We start from the raw sequence: 18,105 nt of genomic DNA, 5'->3' as shown, positions 1-18,105 counted from the left end.
AACTAACCCACTGTAACTAAACTTCTATCATACAGCGGTACAACTATGCTTATATTGTTCCTCTTCATTCCTGTATAGTTCCATAGTCTGTTCATTAAGTTGACTCACAATCTATACAAATGACCCCATGTGAGTCCGATTATCATCTTTGCGTTCGGCATATTCATGGTTTACACAGCCTGCGTCTCTTTATTCCTGAGGAAGGGTTTAATGAGGTAGCAGATCTGACTTCCCAGGGTCTAAGAGAAAGCAGGCCCCTTATCAAATGGGAAGCTGAAGGCTGAGCTGGAAGAACATGAATATGCGCGGACGGTGATGCAACTTTTATGGATGGACTGTGGGGGAACAATATAGGGATATTGGACCACTAGGTTAGAGCATATGACAAATCTTTTGAGGCTTGTGTTAACCCAATAACAAATTGGGAGTCCAAGGCTCTTTGTACTAGAGAGGATAGCCCCTTCCCTTACACTTTTTAGTACCAAAATTGCAAATCCTGATTGCTGCTGTACCTTGAGGACACCTTCAATCATAGATCCTATCCCCAGCACGGAACGAATGTGGCCTCGTGTTTTATCCCTTCATGACAGCTACTAGGAGTCCAGGCCTCAATGGGTTACAGCTGTTTTGCTGCCTCAAGGGACATGCACAATAAAAGTTTAGATCTAAAAAAGGCTTAGACTTTTATCTACCAAAACTCAGGCTTTCGCAGTACAATTTCGGAACTGTGAAGAGAGAGTGTCATTTTAGACAATTCTTACACTTTACAATAACTGCCCCATTTCTGTAATGACATTGCTCGGGTCTGGCAGCTATTACCTTAGACACGCTCTGAGTGGCAGCAGATTGTGGCGGTGTACCGGGTCGGACTAGTTTCCTGAATTGGGAAAGATTAATAGAAAGGTAGTGATACTAGGAAATGCATTGGGAGTTAGGTGTAATAACTCTGGGGTTACCCCCATATGTTGAGTGTGGGAGGGGATCACGTTTATACATTTAGTTCTATTTTACACTTAGATGCATTAAAGATAACCTTGGCTTTTACCTTTCAAGTAATTGTGCCAATTTATGGGCATCTCCTGTGCTTTGGAAGATGTAGTTGGACAAAACTTCACACACACCTCTCTGGGTAATTCTAATAAGACTTCATTAAAAAATATTAAGGAAATACTCTACTTTTAGGTTGGAGCTATAAGTCATGGGTCCTGACCTGATGCATGAACAATGAGGTCTAGAAGCAAATTAGAGTTCACCTCAGTTCAGGTTTCATGCGTCTAGCTAACAGAGCTATGACTCCTCTCCACCAGCTTCTGGCGCATGCGCAATAGAAGCCACGGAGAGTACAGGCGGTTCTACTTAAGGACACCCAACTTACAGATGACCCCTAGTTATAGACTAGTGACATCTGGTGAAGTCTCTGGATGTTTCTATAGTCCCAGGCTGCAATGATCAGCTGTAATGAAGTTTTATCGATGATCTTTGTCCCATTACAGCAAAAAATTTTGAAAATCCAATTTTCACTGGGACAAAAAAAATAAATTTGTTTGGATCTATAATTATAAAATATACAGTTCCAATTTGCATACAAGCACTCAAGGAACCTATCTTGTATGTACCACTAGGACTGCCTGTATAACACTGTTAAAGGAACACTCACTGTTAATGCATTGAATAATGCCTGGTGCAGGGCCTGAAGGGAGGAGCAGGGCCTATTTTATGTATTCCTAGGACCCTTCAGGCCCTGCACCTTAAATTATTATTATTTTTTTTTTTTGTAAATTCTGTTTTTATTTGAATAATAGACATGACAGGTTTACAGAAGAACACATATATTATTCCATATGTACAAGGCGTTGATATGCACCCTGCATTATTCATTGGTTCAGTAAGCAAGTGTCATGCGTCCAACTTCCATCACGCTGGCAGCCTGTGCTGGCCCAAATGCTGAGCAACCAGAACTGAACTCGGCAGGTCATTTCACTTCTGGATGTCAACGTTTGGGCCGGATTCTACAGCCAGCAAGTGCTGCAAGGTGTGATACAAAGTGTGCACGGATCAGTGACTTGCAGTCATGACACTTCTCCATCAGAGTAAGCGCAGGAGAGGTGTAATGGGGCCGGCACCCATCTGCTTGTCCTACACTATGTCCATTCTGCAGTGGTGGGTTACAGTTATGCTGACATATATAGTATACATCTTATATATGAGATAATATACAACCCTGCTCCTGTTACCTTCCATAACCCCACACCCTCTCCCTGGATTTGTAGGATGAGGAGGTCACACGAGTCTGGCAGCGCTGTGTGCGGAGCAGTCGCTGGAGTCTCGCTGACAGATCCTCTTTATAAGACTTCATCAAGTTGTCAAATCCAGGGCTTGTGTTTCCTGGAAATGTTTTGACTTTGGTGTGAAATGTTCTCTATCAAATGTGTCATGAATGTGTTGTCTTTCCTAAATATGCAGCTTTATGTGATGTCTCACTAGGGTTTTTTTTTTTTTTTTGCTGATGTTGAGAATATCTGGATATCAGGAACTGCGCACCAACACTGCCTGGTGGGGATAGTTTCTAATTTTGTATCACCATTTTCAGAGAGCCATTACTATTCATTGTTCATTAACGTAATTGTATGACACCGCAATGTCACAGTACAGGGATAATACACACAGTGATGTCACAGTACAGGGATAATACACACAGTGATGTCACAGTACAGGGATAATACACACAGTGATGTCACAGTACAGGGATAATACACACAGTGATGTCACAGTACAGGGATAATACACACAGTGATGTCACAGTACAGGGATAATACACACAGTGATGTCACAGTACAGGGATAATACACACAGTGATGTAACAGTACAGGGATAATACACACAGAGATGTCACAGTACAGAGATAATACACATAGTGATGTCACAGTACAGGGATAATACACACAGTGATGTCACAGTACAGGGATAATACACACAGCGATGTCACAGTACAGGGATAATACACACAGCGATGTCACAGCACAGGGATAATACACACAGCGATGTCACAGTACAGTGATAATACACACAGCGATGTCACAGCACAGGAATAATACACACAGTGATGTCACAGTACAGGGATAATACACACAGTGATGTCACAGTACAGAGATAATACACACAGTGATGTCACAGTACAGGGATAATACACACAGTGATGTCACAGTACAGAGATAATACACACAGTGATGTCACAGTACAGGGATAATGCACACAGTGATGTCACAGTACAGGGATAATGCACACAGTGATGTCACAGTACAGGGATAATGCACACAGTGATGTCACAGTACAGGGATAATGCACACAGTGATGTCACAGTACAGGGATAATGCACACAGTGATGTCACAGTACAGGGATAATGCACACAGTGATGTCACAGTACAGGGATAATGCACACAGTGATGTCACAGTACAGGGATAATGCACACAGTGATGTCACAGTACAGGGATAATGCACACAGTGATGTCACAGTACAGAGATAATGCACACAGTGATGTCACAGTACAGAGATAATACACACAGTGATGTCACAGGACAGGGATAATGTGCACATATGACATCATTCTCCGTTATAATGATAATTGCTCTCTGCTCTATAGTATAATTTAGGAGATATTAGTTACCTTTTGTCAGAGATACAATGTGCTCCCTTGGGTGATAGATGCCGTAGCTGCTGCTATTCCTTTTACCCCGTACATACCAAATGTAATCCATAACAGCCAATCACAGAGTTTCTTAAAGCATTTTCTTTTATTTAACAAATAAATTAATTTACCGATGAAACAAAATCCAGTGGAAAAGAATGTGAAGGGTGAGAGCGGCACAGGAGACGTAACACTTGCTTCATACAAGCACTGCTCGGGTTTTGTCATGTTTGTGACCACGTTAATGTCTTAAGGGGGTGAGAGAACACAATCCGTGCTGACCACTATAAAGGTTCAGACTGCTCCGCCCTCCATTCATTCTTTTTACTGTGAATACAATAAGATCAAATCATACATTATCCATAGAATTCATACATAAGATAAGGATTAGTTAGATAGTATGGCGCCACCTTGTGTTTAAAGTATATAGCAAACTTTATGGCCACTTACTGGGGCAGATTTATCAAGCAGTCTGAAAGTCAGAATATTTCCAGTTGCCCATGGCAACCAATCACAGCTCCCCTTTAAAATATTCATGAGCACTGGTGAAATGAAAGCTGAGCTGTGATTGGTTGCCATGGGCAACTGGAAATATTCTGACTTTCAGACTGCTTGATAAATCTGCCCCAATGTGCTGCTGGTGATGGTCAGGGGCGCTCATTACTAAGAAGTCGCTATAATATCAGATTATGTTCATTACCACTCCCCAGCAGTTGCAAACTCTAAATCTAAATTCAAAAAACCCTGTTTTCTGTAAGATATATTACAAGGTTTATTATCCAAAGTTTGTCAAAAACTCATTCAAAGGCCCATCAGGTAGCATATGAAATACCTTTTCTATATTTGCCTCTTATGTGAAATCCCACCCATTTACTCATGATCTTCTCCAAAATCATGTGGAAATGAGCAAAAACTTTTTCTCTTTTGCCAGAGAAGAGTCAGGCTGAGAGGCTGGAGGGGAAGCGTCAATATAGATGCCTATATCTTGGGCTCTACAGCAGCTAGAACAATGGTTGTGTATCATATTACAGAAGATAATATAAACTTTTAAAACGCGTCAGGCTTGTGGATCTATATGATACAGAATTAGATATATGGGAGGGAAGTTAATAGTTTGGCATACAAATTGCTAATAATGTGAAAGCTTCCTCAGTAGTAAATTCTTGCTATGTTTGAACTGTTATAACTAATCAGGGTCGGATTATAGGGAGGGCTGCTGGGGCGCGCGCCCCGTGGCCCCCATTAGCTTACTCTATTTGGGGCCCTTACCAGCTGTAGGCAGGCACACGTAGCATTGCTGCTGCGCATTGCATCTGTTGGAGCGATGCACAGTGACCAGGACCGGATCAGTGGCGCTCTAGGAGAACCAGCATTGGGCCCCAGCTTGGAGTTCCAACAGCCCCAATGATGAGCCGGTTTCTTTATGTAATAGCTTGCATGCACGTCTTCATCTTAAAGAGGCAGCTCGGCAGAGGTGTGTATTTTAACTAAGGGGGTTCCATGCCTATTTCGTGTATGTTAAATGTGTACCCTGTCCGGGCTAGCCCCCCTCCCACGACCCTGTAACTACTAGAGCAATATATACGTACAGGTTCATCAGCAATGACGCTAGTGTATCCCTCAGGGTCCTCTCGCTTTGCTCGCCATCACTTGGGTAAAGTAAATCTTCTTGTCTGTACATAGAGAAGAGTTGTGAGAAATTCTTCCCATTCCACCCTTTTCCCAGTCTTCCATCATACTTACCCCAGGCGTTTCCCCATCATATTCTGCAGGTATCTCCTGGCTGAAATCTGACCCAAGAATTTTCTGTAGGTGTTGGTAAATATAGCATCTACGTGTCTCTCCATCCTATAGGTAAGATATAGTGGGTCAGACACTATGCATAGACAATACGCAGGAGATTTAGCCCATATCTAGGCCTCAAGCAAGTCACCTTTTCTCTGAAAGACCTCGGACAAATCCCTGAGCCTGGTCTAGTGACCAGTCCTGCACGGGGCCCTTCTGCGGCATCGGAAGATTTACATTTCTGCTGGATTTAGACATCTGATCATAACTACGGAGCAAACATAAAGGGTTATTGTTGTGTAAATGGATCTCGTGTAGTAAGGTCATTGGTAAAAGCTTATCAGTATACACATTCATCAACAAGGAGGACCTTCCCCATAGAAACCACATACATTGCATGTTATACAAGCGGCCTATAAGCATCTCCATGATGGTCCTTACAACAGTGACCATATCTACCCATATCCATATCTCTACATAGGAAACACCCAAATCAAAAGCCCGACCCCCAGTACTGTGTAGATGTTCATTAGTAGTAAATAGAATAATAATAGATCCCTAATTGGTAATAGGACTGATAACGATCTACTTGAGGGCATCCATTAACCTCCACTACATAAAAGGAGTAGGATCGGCCCTCATGCCCTACCCAGGTTAATCCCAAATATATTGTCTTTCCTACTTTTTGAAATCTGGGGTACACTGGGTCCTGATTTTAGGGATATTACATCCAAGCTTAGGACACGTGTGAGGATAGAGTAGATACATGTGTCCCGAATCCTTGCAAAGGATGTAAGGATGGGCCAAAATTCAATATTTGTAACGAATTTCATCGAAATAGCAGTTTTCTGCTTGTTGGGGGCATCTAGTGATGGTATATAGTATCATGAATATAGAGAATGGCACTTCTAGACATCACTACTACAACCTGTATGTCAATGCTTTGTGCAATATTCTCTACAAAGTGCTTTGTTTTCTTCACCTCTGTGCATGACATTACAGTAAGTATTCTCCATAGTGGAGATGAAAGCATAGCCCTCAGGGGTCGTGGTTCCTATAGTGCTAAGACATCACAGCCTGACCTCTGACCCTGGATGAGCCATTCCTATACTCTTCCAGCCGGACGCATAGTAACACTGTTGAGTTCAGTGATCTGACGGGTAACTACTGTCCATAGCGTGGTATAATCATATTAGATTGGTTTGACCCTTTCTGTAGTTCTGCGCAGATGATGAAAGGAACAGACAGTGGTCAGAGAAGAGGCCAGGAGAGGACACTATGACCCCGTGATGAGCCTGCACTTACCTCGCGGTGTCATCAAAGACAAATCCCGCAGAATTGTACAATTGCTGTACAATAATCCTAATTTCAGCTAAATTTCCATCTTCTCTGACACAGTCATCACACTGAGGTGTTCGTTGAGTGGTGATGTTCTGATCGCTGTCCTATCTTATGTTATCATAATACAAATAGTCAATTTCAGGAACACAAATCACTATATTGTACCATATAAACTATATCTTCTGTGTGCATTGGAGACAAGCCCATACCCCAACTCGTCACTAACACAACTTTTGTCAATTGGCTGTGACTATTATTGTGGTATAGGGGGACAACAGCCTAGGTATGGTAGAAATACCATAGAGCAGTGATGGCGAACCTTTTAGAGACCGAGTGCCCAAACTACAGTAACTTATTGTTACCAGTTCTTCCACATCTTTTAATTGTATTGGCCGCCTGAGGCCACCAATACAGTTGAAAGAAGGAGAGCAAATTCAGATTGTCATTGTAGCTTCTCTCCAGGGTCTCTCTGTTTAGGAAGAATGGTGGGTCCTGCAGGAGGACCACAAAGATAATGCACTTCTTTTAACACCTTCTCACTTTTCATGCAGTTCCAAACAGTCAGTGAAGTGTCGCTGTAAAATAGTGCCGAGCGCAGCATCTCATAAGTTGCCTAGGAAGATTGCCTGCAGGAAGATTTAATGGATTTGTTCCTGTTTAGTGAACTCTGTTCTAGGTTGATGGCCTGAGTGCCCACAGAAAGGGCTCTGAGTGCCACCTCTGGCACCAGTGCCGTAGGTTAGCCATCACTGCCATAGAGGGTACCCCAAGTCAGCCCCCCATTATATATCCACATTGGATGTTCTGCATCTGAGATGTACACTGCTACTCATGCTCTATATTGATTCCATGTAATATATGCAGACAAATCACTGATCTCATGGTGCAAACATGATTCTTTAATGTTTATTAAGAATATATTTATAATTTATCAAGAATGTATATTTTTATTTTACTGTATTCCTGCTTGGGAAATGTGGAAAAGTGTAGAATACAGCGGATTTGGATGTGTCACTAGAAGTGATTTTCCTAGGAGCTACTCTTTTGGATGTTTTTTAAAGAGGACCTGACTGATGAATTTGGCATCCTAAACCAACTACAGGTCCGTATGAACCTGTGGTTTAGGATCCAAAATTGAGCTGTATGAAGGCTGTAGGTGGGTAAAATTTTAAAAAAATAAACCCCTTTACTCACTTAGATGTGAGTCTGATGTGCCCACAGAAAAATTCTTATAGGGCGATTTGGACCACCAAACCACTTGCCCTTATGGGCCTGTGGGGGCAGGGTTGGCGCCAGGCTTCAGTAGGCCCCTGGGTGACAGAGCCTCAGTAGGCCCCTTTGCAGTGAGCCCACATGGCTGCATTAAAAATTCAGAAACTAAAACAGTCTCCTGTTCCCCAAAATATTCCCTAGTTTATCATCGCAAACAGCCCCTCAGGGCTGAGGGCCCTATGGATTCATTAGATAAAACCCCATCACCCCCATGGATTCCTTATGCACAGCATTATGTGGGCCCCCAAAAGCTCTGGGCCCCGGCACTCGCCCAGGTATGCCCAGTGCTGTTGCTGGCCCTGTGTGAGTTGTTTAGTGTCATAAATTGCCCTGACAGGTTCCTTTTAAGAGTTCCCTGGTATTCACTTTTGAACAGGGATTTGGATTTAGATCCAGGGTGCCCCCAGGTGAAAGTAGATGGTCAGAAAACAGGTTATGGCAGGGTAGGTGAAGGCACGGTGGCTGAGTGAGCAGCACTTTTGCCTTGCAGCACTGAGGTCCTGGGATCAAATCCCACCCAGGTCAACATCTGCAAAGAGTTTGTTTTCTCTCCGTGTTTACGTGGGTTTCCTCCGGTTCCTCTGGTCTCCTCCCACACTCCAAAACCCATCTGTTAGGTTGTTTAGATTGTGAGCCCCATGGGGACAGGGACCAATTTGACATGCTTTGTGCAGCGCTGCATAATCTGTGTGCACTATATAAATAAAAAATTATTATTATTAATTCAGCATGGAGTATCCTCAGAGAGTTCTGGGGGTGAAGGCTACTCCACACCCCCAGTAACCACTGCAGACCCGTCTACCCGCTCCTCTGGCGCATCTCCAGCAGCAATGGAGCTCCTGTTCCACTGCCAGCAATATGCCTGCTGCTGAATAGGAGCTACTGCGCATGCGCAGAGCTATCCCCTCTGCTGGTGCATCGCCTGCAGACGAAAAGCAATGGCCACGTAGACAACCCCCCCTACTCCCATACAGTGACAGTATATAGGCGCCATATACACTCACCGGCCACTTTATTAGGTACACCTGTCCAACTGCTCGTTAACACTTAATTTCTAATCAGCCAATCACATGGCGGCAACTCAGTGCATTTAGGCATGTAGACATGGTCAAGACAATCTCCTGCAGTTCAAACCGAGCATCAGTATGGGGAAGAAAGGTGATTTGAGGCCTTTGAACGTGGCATGGTTGTTGGTGCCAGAAGGGCTGGTCTGAGTATTTCAGAAACTGCTGATCTACTGGGATTTTCACGCACAACCATCTCTAGGGTTTACAGAGAATGGTCCGAAAAAGAAAAAACATCCAGTGAGCGGCAGTTCTGTGGGCGGAAATGCCTTGTTGATGCCAGAGGTCAGAGGAGAATGGGCAGACTGGTTTCTTGAACATGACAATGAGGTCACTGTACTCAAATGGCCTCCACAGTCACCAGATCTCAATCCAATAGAGCATTTTTGGGATGTGGTGGAACGGGAGATTCGCATCATGGATGTGCAGCCGACAAATCTGCGGCAACTGTGTGATGCCATCATGTCAATATGGACCAAAATCTCTGAGGAATTCTTCCAGCACCTTGTTGAATCTATGCCACGAAGAATTGAGGCAGTTCTGAAGGCAAAAGGGGGTCCAACCCGTTACTAGCATGGTGTACCTAATAAAGTGGCCGGTGAGTGTATGTGCACTGTTGTCAGACCTATAGCGCAAAGCTGGGGTACATTTTACAGCTGCTGCCCTCTTTTTACACAAATTCTACAACCTATAAAGCACAGTATTCAGTCACCAGTAGTATATCAAAGAGCTGGTAACAATGTCACACTCTTTATAGCCTGACATGTTACTAGCTACTGTTTCCTTCTTTTGACATCCGTCTTTTACGACACTGTTGTTAGGCCCCCGGAGGTATTATCAATAATATTTGTCCAAAAATGATGGATAATAATGATGGATAAAATGATGGGTAATAGTAACCTATGATGTGGCATGTAGTGATCTCATATACTGATTGGATACTGCAGATTATGACCATGTGTCTATGCACAGGGAATCCACATTTGCAAGGTCTTTTATTTGATCAATCTGGATATTCTTCTGATTTCAGCCTTTGCATTGCCATCATTGAAAGCTGCAGTAAAAATCCAGCAGCAGAGTTACATCTCATCCAACTCCCTAATACTGTACACGGGGTGGGGCGAGGGGGAGGGGGGTAGGACGTCCCAGGACACCTTGTTATTTCACATTTCTGAATACTCCTTCAACCAATGGGTAAGGTGACTATCTTTTAGGCTATGCCTGGAACATGGCCGCCATCTTGAAAGCCGTCATAATGGATGAAGAACAAGTTTATCCAATGGAAAGGTGATCATGTAGCAGATCAAAATAGAATTGTCTCCGAAATCTAATCTCTCTCGTGGTTCAAAAGCTGCCAACATGGAAATTTTCTATAGATTCTCTTGTGATTTCATAAAGATTGGGTCTGCCACCTTTATCTCTCTGTACAGCACCAGCAGGGCCAGCGTTAGGGGTTGGCAAAATGGGCATTTGCCCTGAGCCCCCTGACCTATAGGGGCCCCCTGCATGTGAACCTTTGTGGGCAGAGGATGTATTGCTCCTTTAATACTCCTTGGCTGAATGCCCAGGTGAAGATGCTGATCATATATCTCCTGTCTATATATCTGTCATCTATCTGTCTGGTTATATATCTCCTATAATTTGTAGATTTCCAATCTGTCAAACCATTTATCTATCTAGCTTTTTGTCCATTTATCTTTACATCTTCTATCTCCTATTTATCTATTATTTATCGATCTATCAATCAATCTTCTATCTCTCTTCTACTATATATTTCTCATATCTTTTATCATTTATGTAACTATCTTTATATAATCTACTTTATATTTCGGCATCTATAAATCTATCATCTGTCCATCTCCTATAACATTCTCCTACAGTCCCATATTACAGATACTTACCTACTACTGTGTGTAACTACAAGGTGTTATTACTGTGCAGGGCTAAAGGAGCCTCTTACTGACTGTGACTGGTTTTATTTTGGGGCCCACTTTTAGTTTTGCCCAGGGCCCCACTTTGTGTAGAACCAGCCCTGAGCACCAGGGACAACACGTCATATAGCTGTGCATCACAGGGAACGTTCATGGTTGTTGCAACTTCTAAACTTTCCATTGTTACAATTCTGTTTTTCTTTGATATGTTACATAAAAAAAGTTTCCCAGAACAGACCCCCACCAATCCCATTCTTACTAATGGATAGAGTGACAGGCTGAGCATGCGTTCTTCTGCTCCATTCAATAATATGAGAGTGTCTAAAAATTGTTGAAATCTCCAGCACTTGCAATCACTGTCTATGAGAGTTCTTCTAAAATCAACTTTTACTATTATGCTAATGAGCCTGAAGGGCTCCAGGGTCGTTACCAGGGCCGTAGTAAGAAGTGCAGGGGGATCGTGGAACTGTTTCTGCACAGTGTAAAAGCCTGTGAAGCTACAACACATAGAGGCTCCAGAAACACCTACCAGAGCCCTTCAGACTTCATTAGCATAATTATAAAAGTTGCTTTTAGAAGGAAGGAGACCACGGATAACAAATATTAGATTAACATGTGGATCTATGAGTAGTTGTCCCTGGTTTATCATGCTTGATTTTTATGATAGATTTCCTTTAAGAATAGGTGGTCAACAAGAAAAAAATCCACTTTAATTCCAATCCCACTTTAACATATCATATTCTGAGACACAATGTTAAGAATATCCACTTTGAGAAAGTCACGGCAGCGATATCAGAGCTCAATGACAAGTAATTACCTACCTGTAGTTTGGATGCAGCAAATAGCAGTGAACATACAACCCAAATTGCAGCAACACAAGATACAGGAATCTGTGCATCACCCTGAGAAACAAAAGCAAATGTGTGGGAGATTCTCAAAAGAGACGCTGTGAATAATTACCAAATAATTGCCAAAGCTCCTATCCATAGTGACTAATATTCTGTGAGCGATATCAACAAGCTAGGTAATAGGAGCGATAAGACAAGATGCTACAGCCAACTAAACCTGATGGAGGAATTGTCTTCTACATAACAAGTTTGTTAACCCTTCTGGTACCGATAATATCTTGTTTCATAGACATATACCATGTTCCAAGAAAGAAGATATTAAAGGACATCTACCACCAGGATGAAGGATTGTAAACCAAGGACACTGACATACTGGTGTGTGCCCCTTCTGGAAGGCTCTGATTTTCTTTAAGCTTCTTATGCCCTGGTTTTTACGAAAAAAAAGGCTTTACAAATTATGCAAATGATTCCATTAACACATCTGGAGCCCCTCAGGCTAATTTGCATAATTTTAAACACCTTATTTTGTAAAAACCAGGGCATAAGAAGCTAAAAGAAGTGCAGATCCTGCCAGAGGGGCACACACCAGTATGTCACTGTGCATGGTTTACAATCCTTCATCCTGGTGGTAGATTTCCTTTAATATCTTCTTTCCTGGAACATGATCTATGAAACAAGAAATGATCACCTAAAAGCGCAAATGCACATATGATTCAGACAACTTCTTATTCCCTGTCTACAAGATACAGAATAAATGTACCTCTAATCCTGCAGGCCATATTATTCTACATAGCACAAGGCGGCCGTTGCAATTCGTTGAATTCAATGGAACTTCTGGGCCAAATGCAAACCCCCACCCGCCCCCATTGTGCTGATCCCCAGGGGTCCCAGTAGTTACACTTCCCACCTGATCAGACAATTATAACTAGTGGGGAGGAGATTTATTTAAAGATAAACCCCTTTAACCCCTTTATCAATCATCTGTATATATATATAAGTCATAGCAGTTGATAGACAGTCATTATTAAGTAAAATCATGAAGTCGTTATTTTGCATCTTTGGCATCTTCTTTAAGAAGATAAGTTACTTAAGAAAGGTTTTGGGGAAAGAAATTGATAGATGAATAAATTGATATATGGGTATGAAATAGATAGCCCTGACGACCCTCTGTACATCGAGAGGCTCTGGCTTGTTGCTGCACAGCGATTATTTCTATGCCAGGACCTGACTGTCATAGAAATAAGCGCAGGTGGCAACTTTTCATGTATAAAGATAGATATGAGATAGATAGATAGATAGATAGATAGATAGATAGATAGATAGATAGATAGATATGAGATAGATAGATATGAGATAGATAGATAGGTAGATAGATAGATAGATAGATAGATAGATAGATAGATAGATAGATAGAAAAAGGCAGCAGCACAGACCAAAGTTAAGCAGTCAGATCGCTATCAAATCTTTAGATGGGAAGTGGTTAACATCAATCAGGAAATAGGGAATAAAGGTTATTTTCTGTACAGTTATAAGTTACACAATTTCCCAATATACTTTCTGTATCAATTACTCAAGGTCTCTGCTTGTTATATGTGATGTCACACAGGTGCACGGCTCGTTATATCCCTAGTCATGTGATGTCACACAGTTGCACGTCTTGTTATATCCCTGGTCATGTGATGTCACACAGGTGCACGGCTCGTTATATCCCTGGTCATGTGATGTCACACAGGTGCACGGCTCGTTATATCCCTGGTCATGTGATGTCACACAGGTGCAAGGCTCGCTATATCCCTGGTCATGTGATGTCACACAGGTGCACGGCTCGTTATATCCCTGGTCATGTGATGTCACACAGGTGCAAGGCTCGCTATATCCCTGGTCATGTGATGTCACACAGGTGCATGGCTCGTTATATCCCTGGTCATATGATGTCACACAGTTCCACGGCTCGTTATATCCCTGGTCATGTGATGTCACACAGGTGCAAGGCTCGCTATATCCCTGGTCATGTGATGACACACAGGTGCACGGCTCGTTATATCCCTGGTCATATGATGTCACACAGGTGCACTGCTCGTTATATCCCTGGTCATGTGATGCCACACAGGTGCACAGCTCCTTATATCCCTGGTCATGTGATGTCACACAGGTGCACGGCTCATTATATCTCTGGTCATGTGATGTCACACAGGTGCATGGCTCCTTAAAACACGCAACTCTGATTATTCTCGTGTGACATCTGTGACATTACTCACCTGTGTGACATCACATGACCAGGGACTAGTAATAAATTGAATGATAGCCAGCAGAGAACTGGATAATAGTCAGGAATTGATACAGAAAGTATATTGGAAATGTGTATAATGTTCTATTATACAAACAATAACATTTATTTGCTGAAACTGAAAAACCCCTTTAAGAGCCAGATATACACTGGGGATCAAAATGAGAGAACCTCCTAACCTGAGTAATATTGCAGTATTTTAAGCTTATTTCATAAATTGTATTTATTCTAAAGTACAGAAAAAAAGTAAATGAGATAAATAAAAAACAACACTGATCAAAATTAGAGAACATTTTCAGATACCTGCAAGTTATTGGTGTTAATTTGGCACCTGCGGCTAATTTCCTAAATTATATGACAAACCCTATTTAACTGGCACTGCACTTTCCAGTCTCTGACTTTGCAAAATTGTTGCAAAGTGACTGAAACCCTCCGGCAACAGGTTGTCCAAATGAGGGTCAAAAGCCATAGCCATAGCAAGAGAAGTTGGTTATTCCAGGTATGTGATTTTTAGAATATTGCATATTTACAACATCTCATACTCATTCTAGCCCCCAAAGGAGGCTGGTCAAAAAACAAATGCAGTTTAAGGGCAAAACTCACTCATTAGCAGAAAGAATCAAAGGGTTAAAGTCACCTTTGCAGAGGAGGATGTTATGTGGACAAAGGAGATGTGGTCCACAGTTCGTTTTAGCAATGAAGGCAAGTTTAATTTATATAGGTCTCATAGGAAACATTGTATTTATCAATGGGGAAATACTGAACCCAAAGTGTATAAAGAAGTCAGTGAAAGGTGGTGGAGGAAGTGTTATGGTTTGGGAAATATTTATTTTCTGCAGTAGGAGTTGGAACTCTCATACAGCTACCTGGCAGAGTGAATGTAAGTGTATCTCAATCTTAAACAACATTTGTTTCCTTCTCATAACTCAGTCAGACAGAAATTTTCATGCAGCACAATGCCCCCTGTCACACAGTTTTCTGAAACAGAAAACATTGAACCAATGAAATGGCCAGCCCAGAGCCCTGAATTTAAACCCCAAATAAAAAAAGGATATGGATCTAATAGGAAACATTATGTTCATGGACAAAATGGGGAAAGACTGAACCCAAAGTGTGTAAAGAAGTCAGTGAAAGATGGTGGAGGAAGTGTCATGGTTTGGGAAATATTTTTTTTTTCTGCAGGAGGAGTTGGACCTCTCATACAGTTACATGGCAGAGTAAATGTTCTTCAATGACATTTGTTTCCTTCTTTGCATACATCACTCAATCAGCCACAAATTTTCATGCAGGACAATGCCCCTTGTCACACAGCAAAATGGGTAAAGCAGTTCCTTGAAACAGAAAACATTGAAACAATGAAATAGCCGCAGCCCAGGGTCCTGATTTAAACCCAATAGAAAAAATGTATAAGGATCTAATAGGAAACATTATGTGTATCAACAAACTGGGGAAAGAATGAACCCAAAGTGTGTAAAGAAGTCAGTGAAAGTTGGTGGAGGAAGTGTCATGGTTTGGGAAATATTTTTTCATACAGCTACCTGGCGATGATGTCCTGTGGCCGTAGATGTACTGAAGTAATTTCACTGACTGGTGGAACCTTCAGAAAATGTTATTATAATCTTTCTCTGTGCTACAGTCATTGTTGTTCTCTAAATATGATCGTCACGTTTTTTCAAAATAAATGTTTTATGTTGATATATTCTGGTCATTTTGTAAAACACTGTTCTAGTGGCCAGTTACAAAAATAATCCATCAAATGTTGATGAATGTAGATGACATTATTTCTGATCGTACATTGTTCTCTCATTTTGATCTGCAGTGTATGTAAGAGATCAGAGGAATGTTGGCTGGACCTCACAATGTTAGTAGGAGTTACCAAGCATTTTATATGGACTCATCCCAATCCTTCCCTGACAGCAGATGTCGGGGAGACAAGAGCACTCAGACTCTTGTTTAACCAGATGTGCATCACCAGAATTATTGCAGCTCAACAGGTAAATCAGTTGTCAGGATGTTTTTGGATATTCCAAATTAAGCTCCTTTAGACCCCTCCTAAAAATTGTAAATATAGAAATCTCCCGTCTTAAAGTTGAAGTGGCTCGGAGTCCGTAATAAGATTATTTACCTATGTGACCATGTAGTCAGAGAATATGTTTTAGGAGATGTTCTAAGATTTAGAAATTTGGATTGTGCTTAGGGATTCTTTATTAAAGTCACATCTATAACAGCAATAATCTATATTGTATATATTTTATAATTACATTTTATAAATATCGATATGTACTTTAGAAATTAACTAATTCAAATCCAATTAAATTCTTTGACAATGAAATGTATCATATTCTACTGCCTGCCGAAAATTCACATTAACCCTGAAAATGCTGCATTCACAAATTCCCATCCAGCCCATATATTCAATATCTGATCGAGATTATTGATTGTCTGATGTACTTGTTACACTCCTTTTTTTGCTGCCCTTTGATTGTTATATATGTTACTTGTTTATTTAAACTCAATAAAATGATTGAAATAAGAATATTGATTGTCATCTACAATATTAGAAACTAGATTTTAAATAGAGCGTCTATGCCACAGATAGCAACAACAATGAGAACTAATCAAGTTCTAGAATTCTGAATATGTTGATTAAGAATTAGGATGTTGTAGTTACTTACATTCTCAGCAGCGGTAATTTCCTATCTTCTTCTTCTCTCCTTAGTTTTTCACTGCACCAGAAATATGTGGCAGGAGATGTGCTTGAATATATCCAAGTTAAAACCACATACTTATATACCTGTAGTCCCCTGGTAGGAGGAGAATGGGGTGCTTGGGAGAGTGAGATCAAACAGGGGAGGGGGGTGACGTCTATAGGGTTATTATCCACTTGCACGAACCTCGGTCACACGAGACGTGACTGGTGAAGAAACAGCTCATTGTGATCAATATCCACCGAAAGCTTCTCATCATCATAATATCATACACCAGGATTCCACAATAGCATTAAGTAAGTCTAGATCTGTCATTGTAAAGAGAGGCTGTAAGTACTATAGGACTATAGGTTATATATAGGGATGTGGAGAGATACTATTACTGTAGTATCATGTCTGGGAAGGATACTCTGTGCATTATATGCTGCACACTATCGTACAGTAAGTTGGTGCTATATAAAGACACAGATATATGTATTTGTTATTTCCGTAATTGATGGAGATTGTAGCAATAGGATCTTCAGTGATCGGACACTTAGCCCCTCCCCTGTAGATAGGAAATTAGCACCTATAGAATAAAAACCCCTTCCAAGGAAATCTAACATCAAAATTAAGCATGATAAACCAGGGACACCGTGACTGTGCTAGTCTTATATTTGCTCTCCATGGCCCTTATTTCTAAAATCAATACAAATTATGCTAATGAGCCAGAAGGGTGTTACCATAGACCCTCCGGGCTGTAACTACACAGGCTGTTACACTGTGCAGGAGGACGTCTCCCCCTCCCCAAGCTTCCATAGCACTTCACCCTTCCACTGCTTGATGTAGTCTCACACAATCAGAAGGGGAAGTGCTCCTGCACAATGTACCAGCCTGTAAAGCTACAGCACAGAGGAGCTCTGGGAACAACCCCCAGTGCACTTCTCATTAGGATCATTTTAAAAGTTGATATTAGAAGGAAGGAGGCCATGGATAAACAAAAATAAGAAGATTACCACAGTCGCAGTGCCTGGATCTATAAGTAAGTGCCATTGGTTTATCATGATGGATTTTGATGGTAGATTTTCTTTAACACTTTACATTTTGGGAAAATTTGCAGGAATGATGGGTTAGTCTGAGGTCAGTCATTGATGTGCTATGGATGTAGAAATCACTGTTAAGCCAGTGGTTGGCTACAGAAA

At 41.5% G+C, this 18,105-nt stretch overlaps 1 protein-coding gene across 1 annotated transcript; it reads right to left on the bottom strand.

Moving 5' to 3' along the window:
- Window positions 1–3,795: 3,795 nt before the first annotated feature.
- On the bottom strand, window positions 3,796–17,107 carry GHRH (growth hormone releasing hormone). The gene is made up of 6 exons (XM_072113690.1): window positions 16,892–17,107; window positions 11,903–11,983; window positions 5,622–5,741; window positions 5,432–5,536; window positions 5,278–5,361; window positions 3,796–4,015 (listed from the first exon to the last, which is right to left on the bottom strand). Coding segments are annotated over exons 1-6 (435 nt in total). The 5' UTR covers window positions 16,894–17,107; the 3' UTR covers window positions 3,796–3,972.
- Between the last annotated feature and the right edge of the window lie 998 nt (window positions 17,108–18,105).

Source organism: Engystomops pustulosus, chromosome 6 (assembly GCF_040894005.1).
Source record: "Engystomops pustulosus chromosome 6, aEngPut4.maternal, whole genome shotgun sequence".
In the NCBI taxonomy this organism is placed as follows: domain Eukaryota; kingdom Metazoa; phylum Chordata; class Amphibia; order Anura; family Leptodactylidae; genus Engystomops; species Engystomops pustulosus.
The sequence above is the reverse complement of the archived record's forward strand: the minus strand, read 5'-3'. Positions and strand labels throughout refer to the sequence as shown.

Bases quoted from the DNA above. Each gene is read 5' to 3' on its own strand.
- GHRH (XM_072113690.1), bottom strand. The intron at 5,742-11,902 runs GTAGGTAATTAC...TTTGCTCCGTAG, and splicing joins TTGCTGCATCCAAACTACAG to TTATGATCAGATGTCTAAAT. The intron at 5,537-5,621 runs GTGACTTGCTTG...TCTTACCTATAG, and splicing joins CGAGGTCTTTCAGAGAAAAG to GATGGAGAGACACGTAGATG.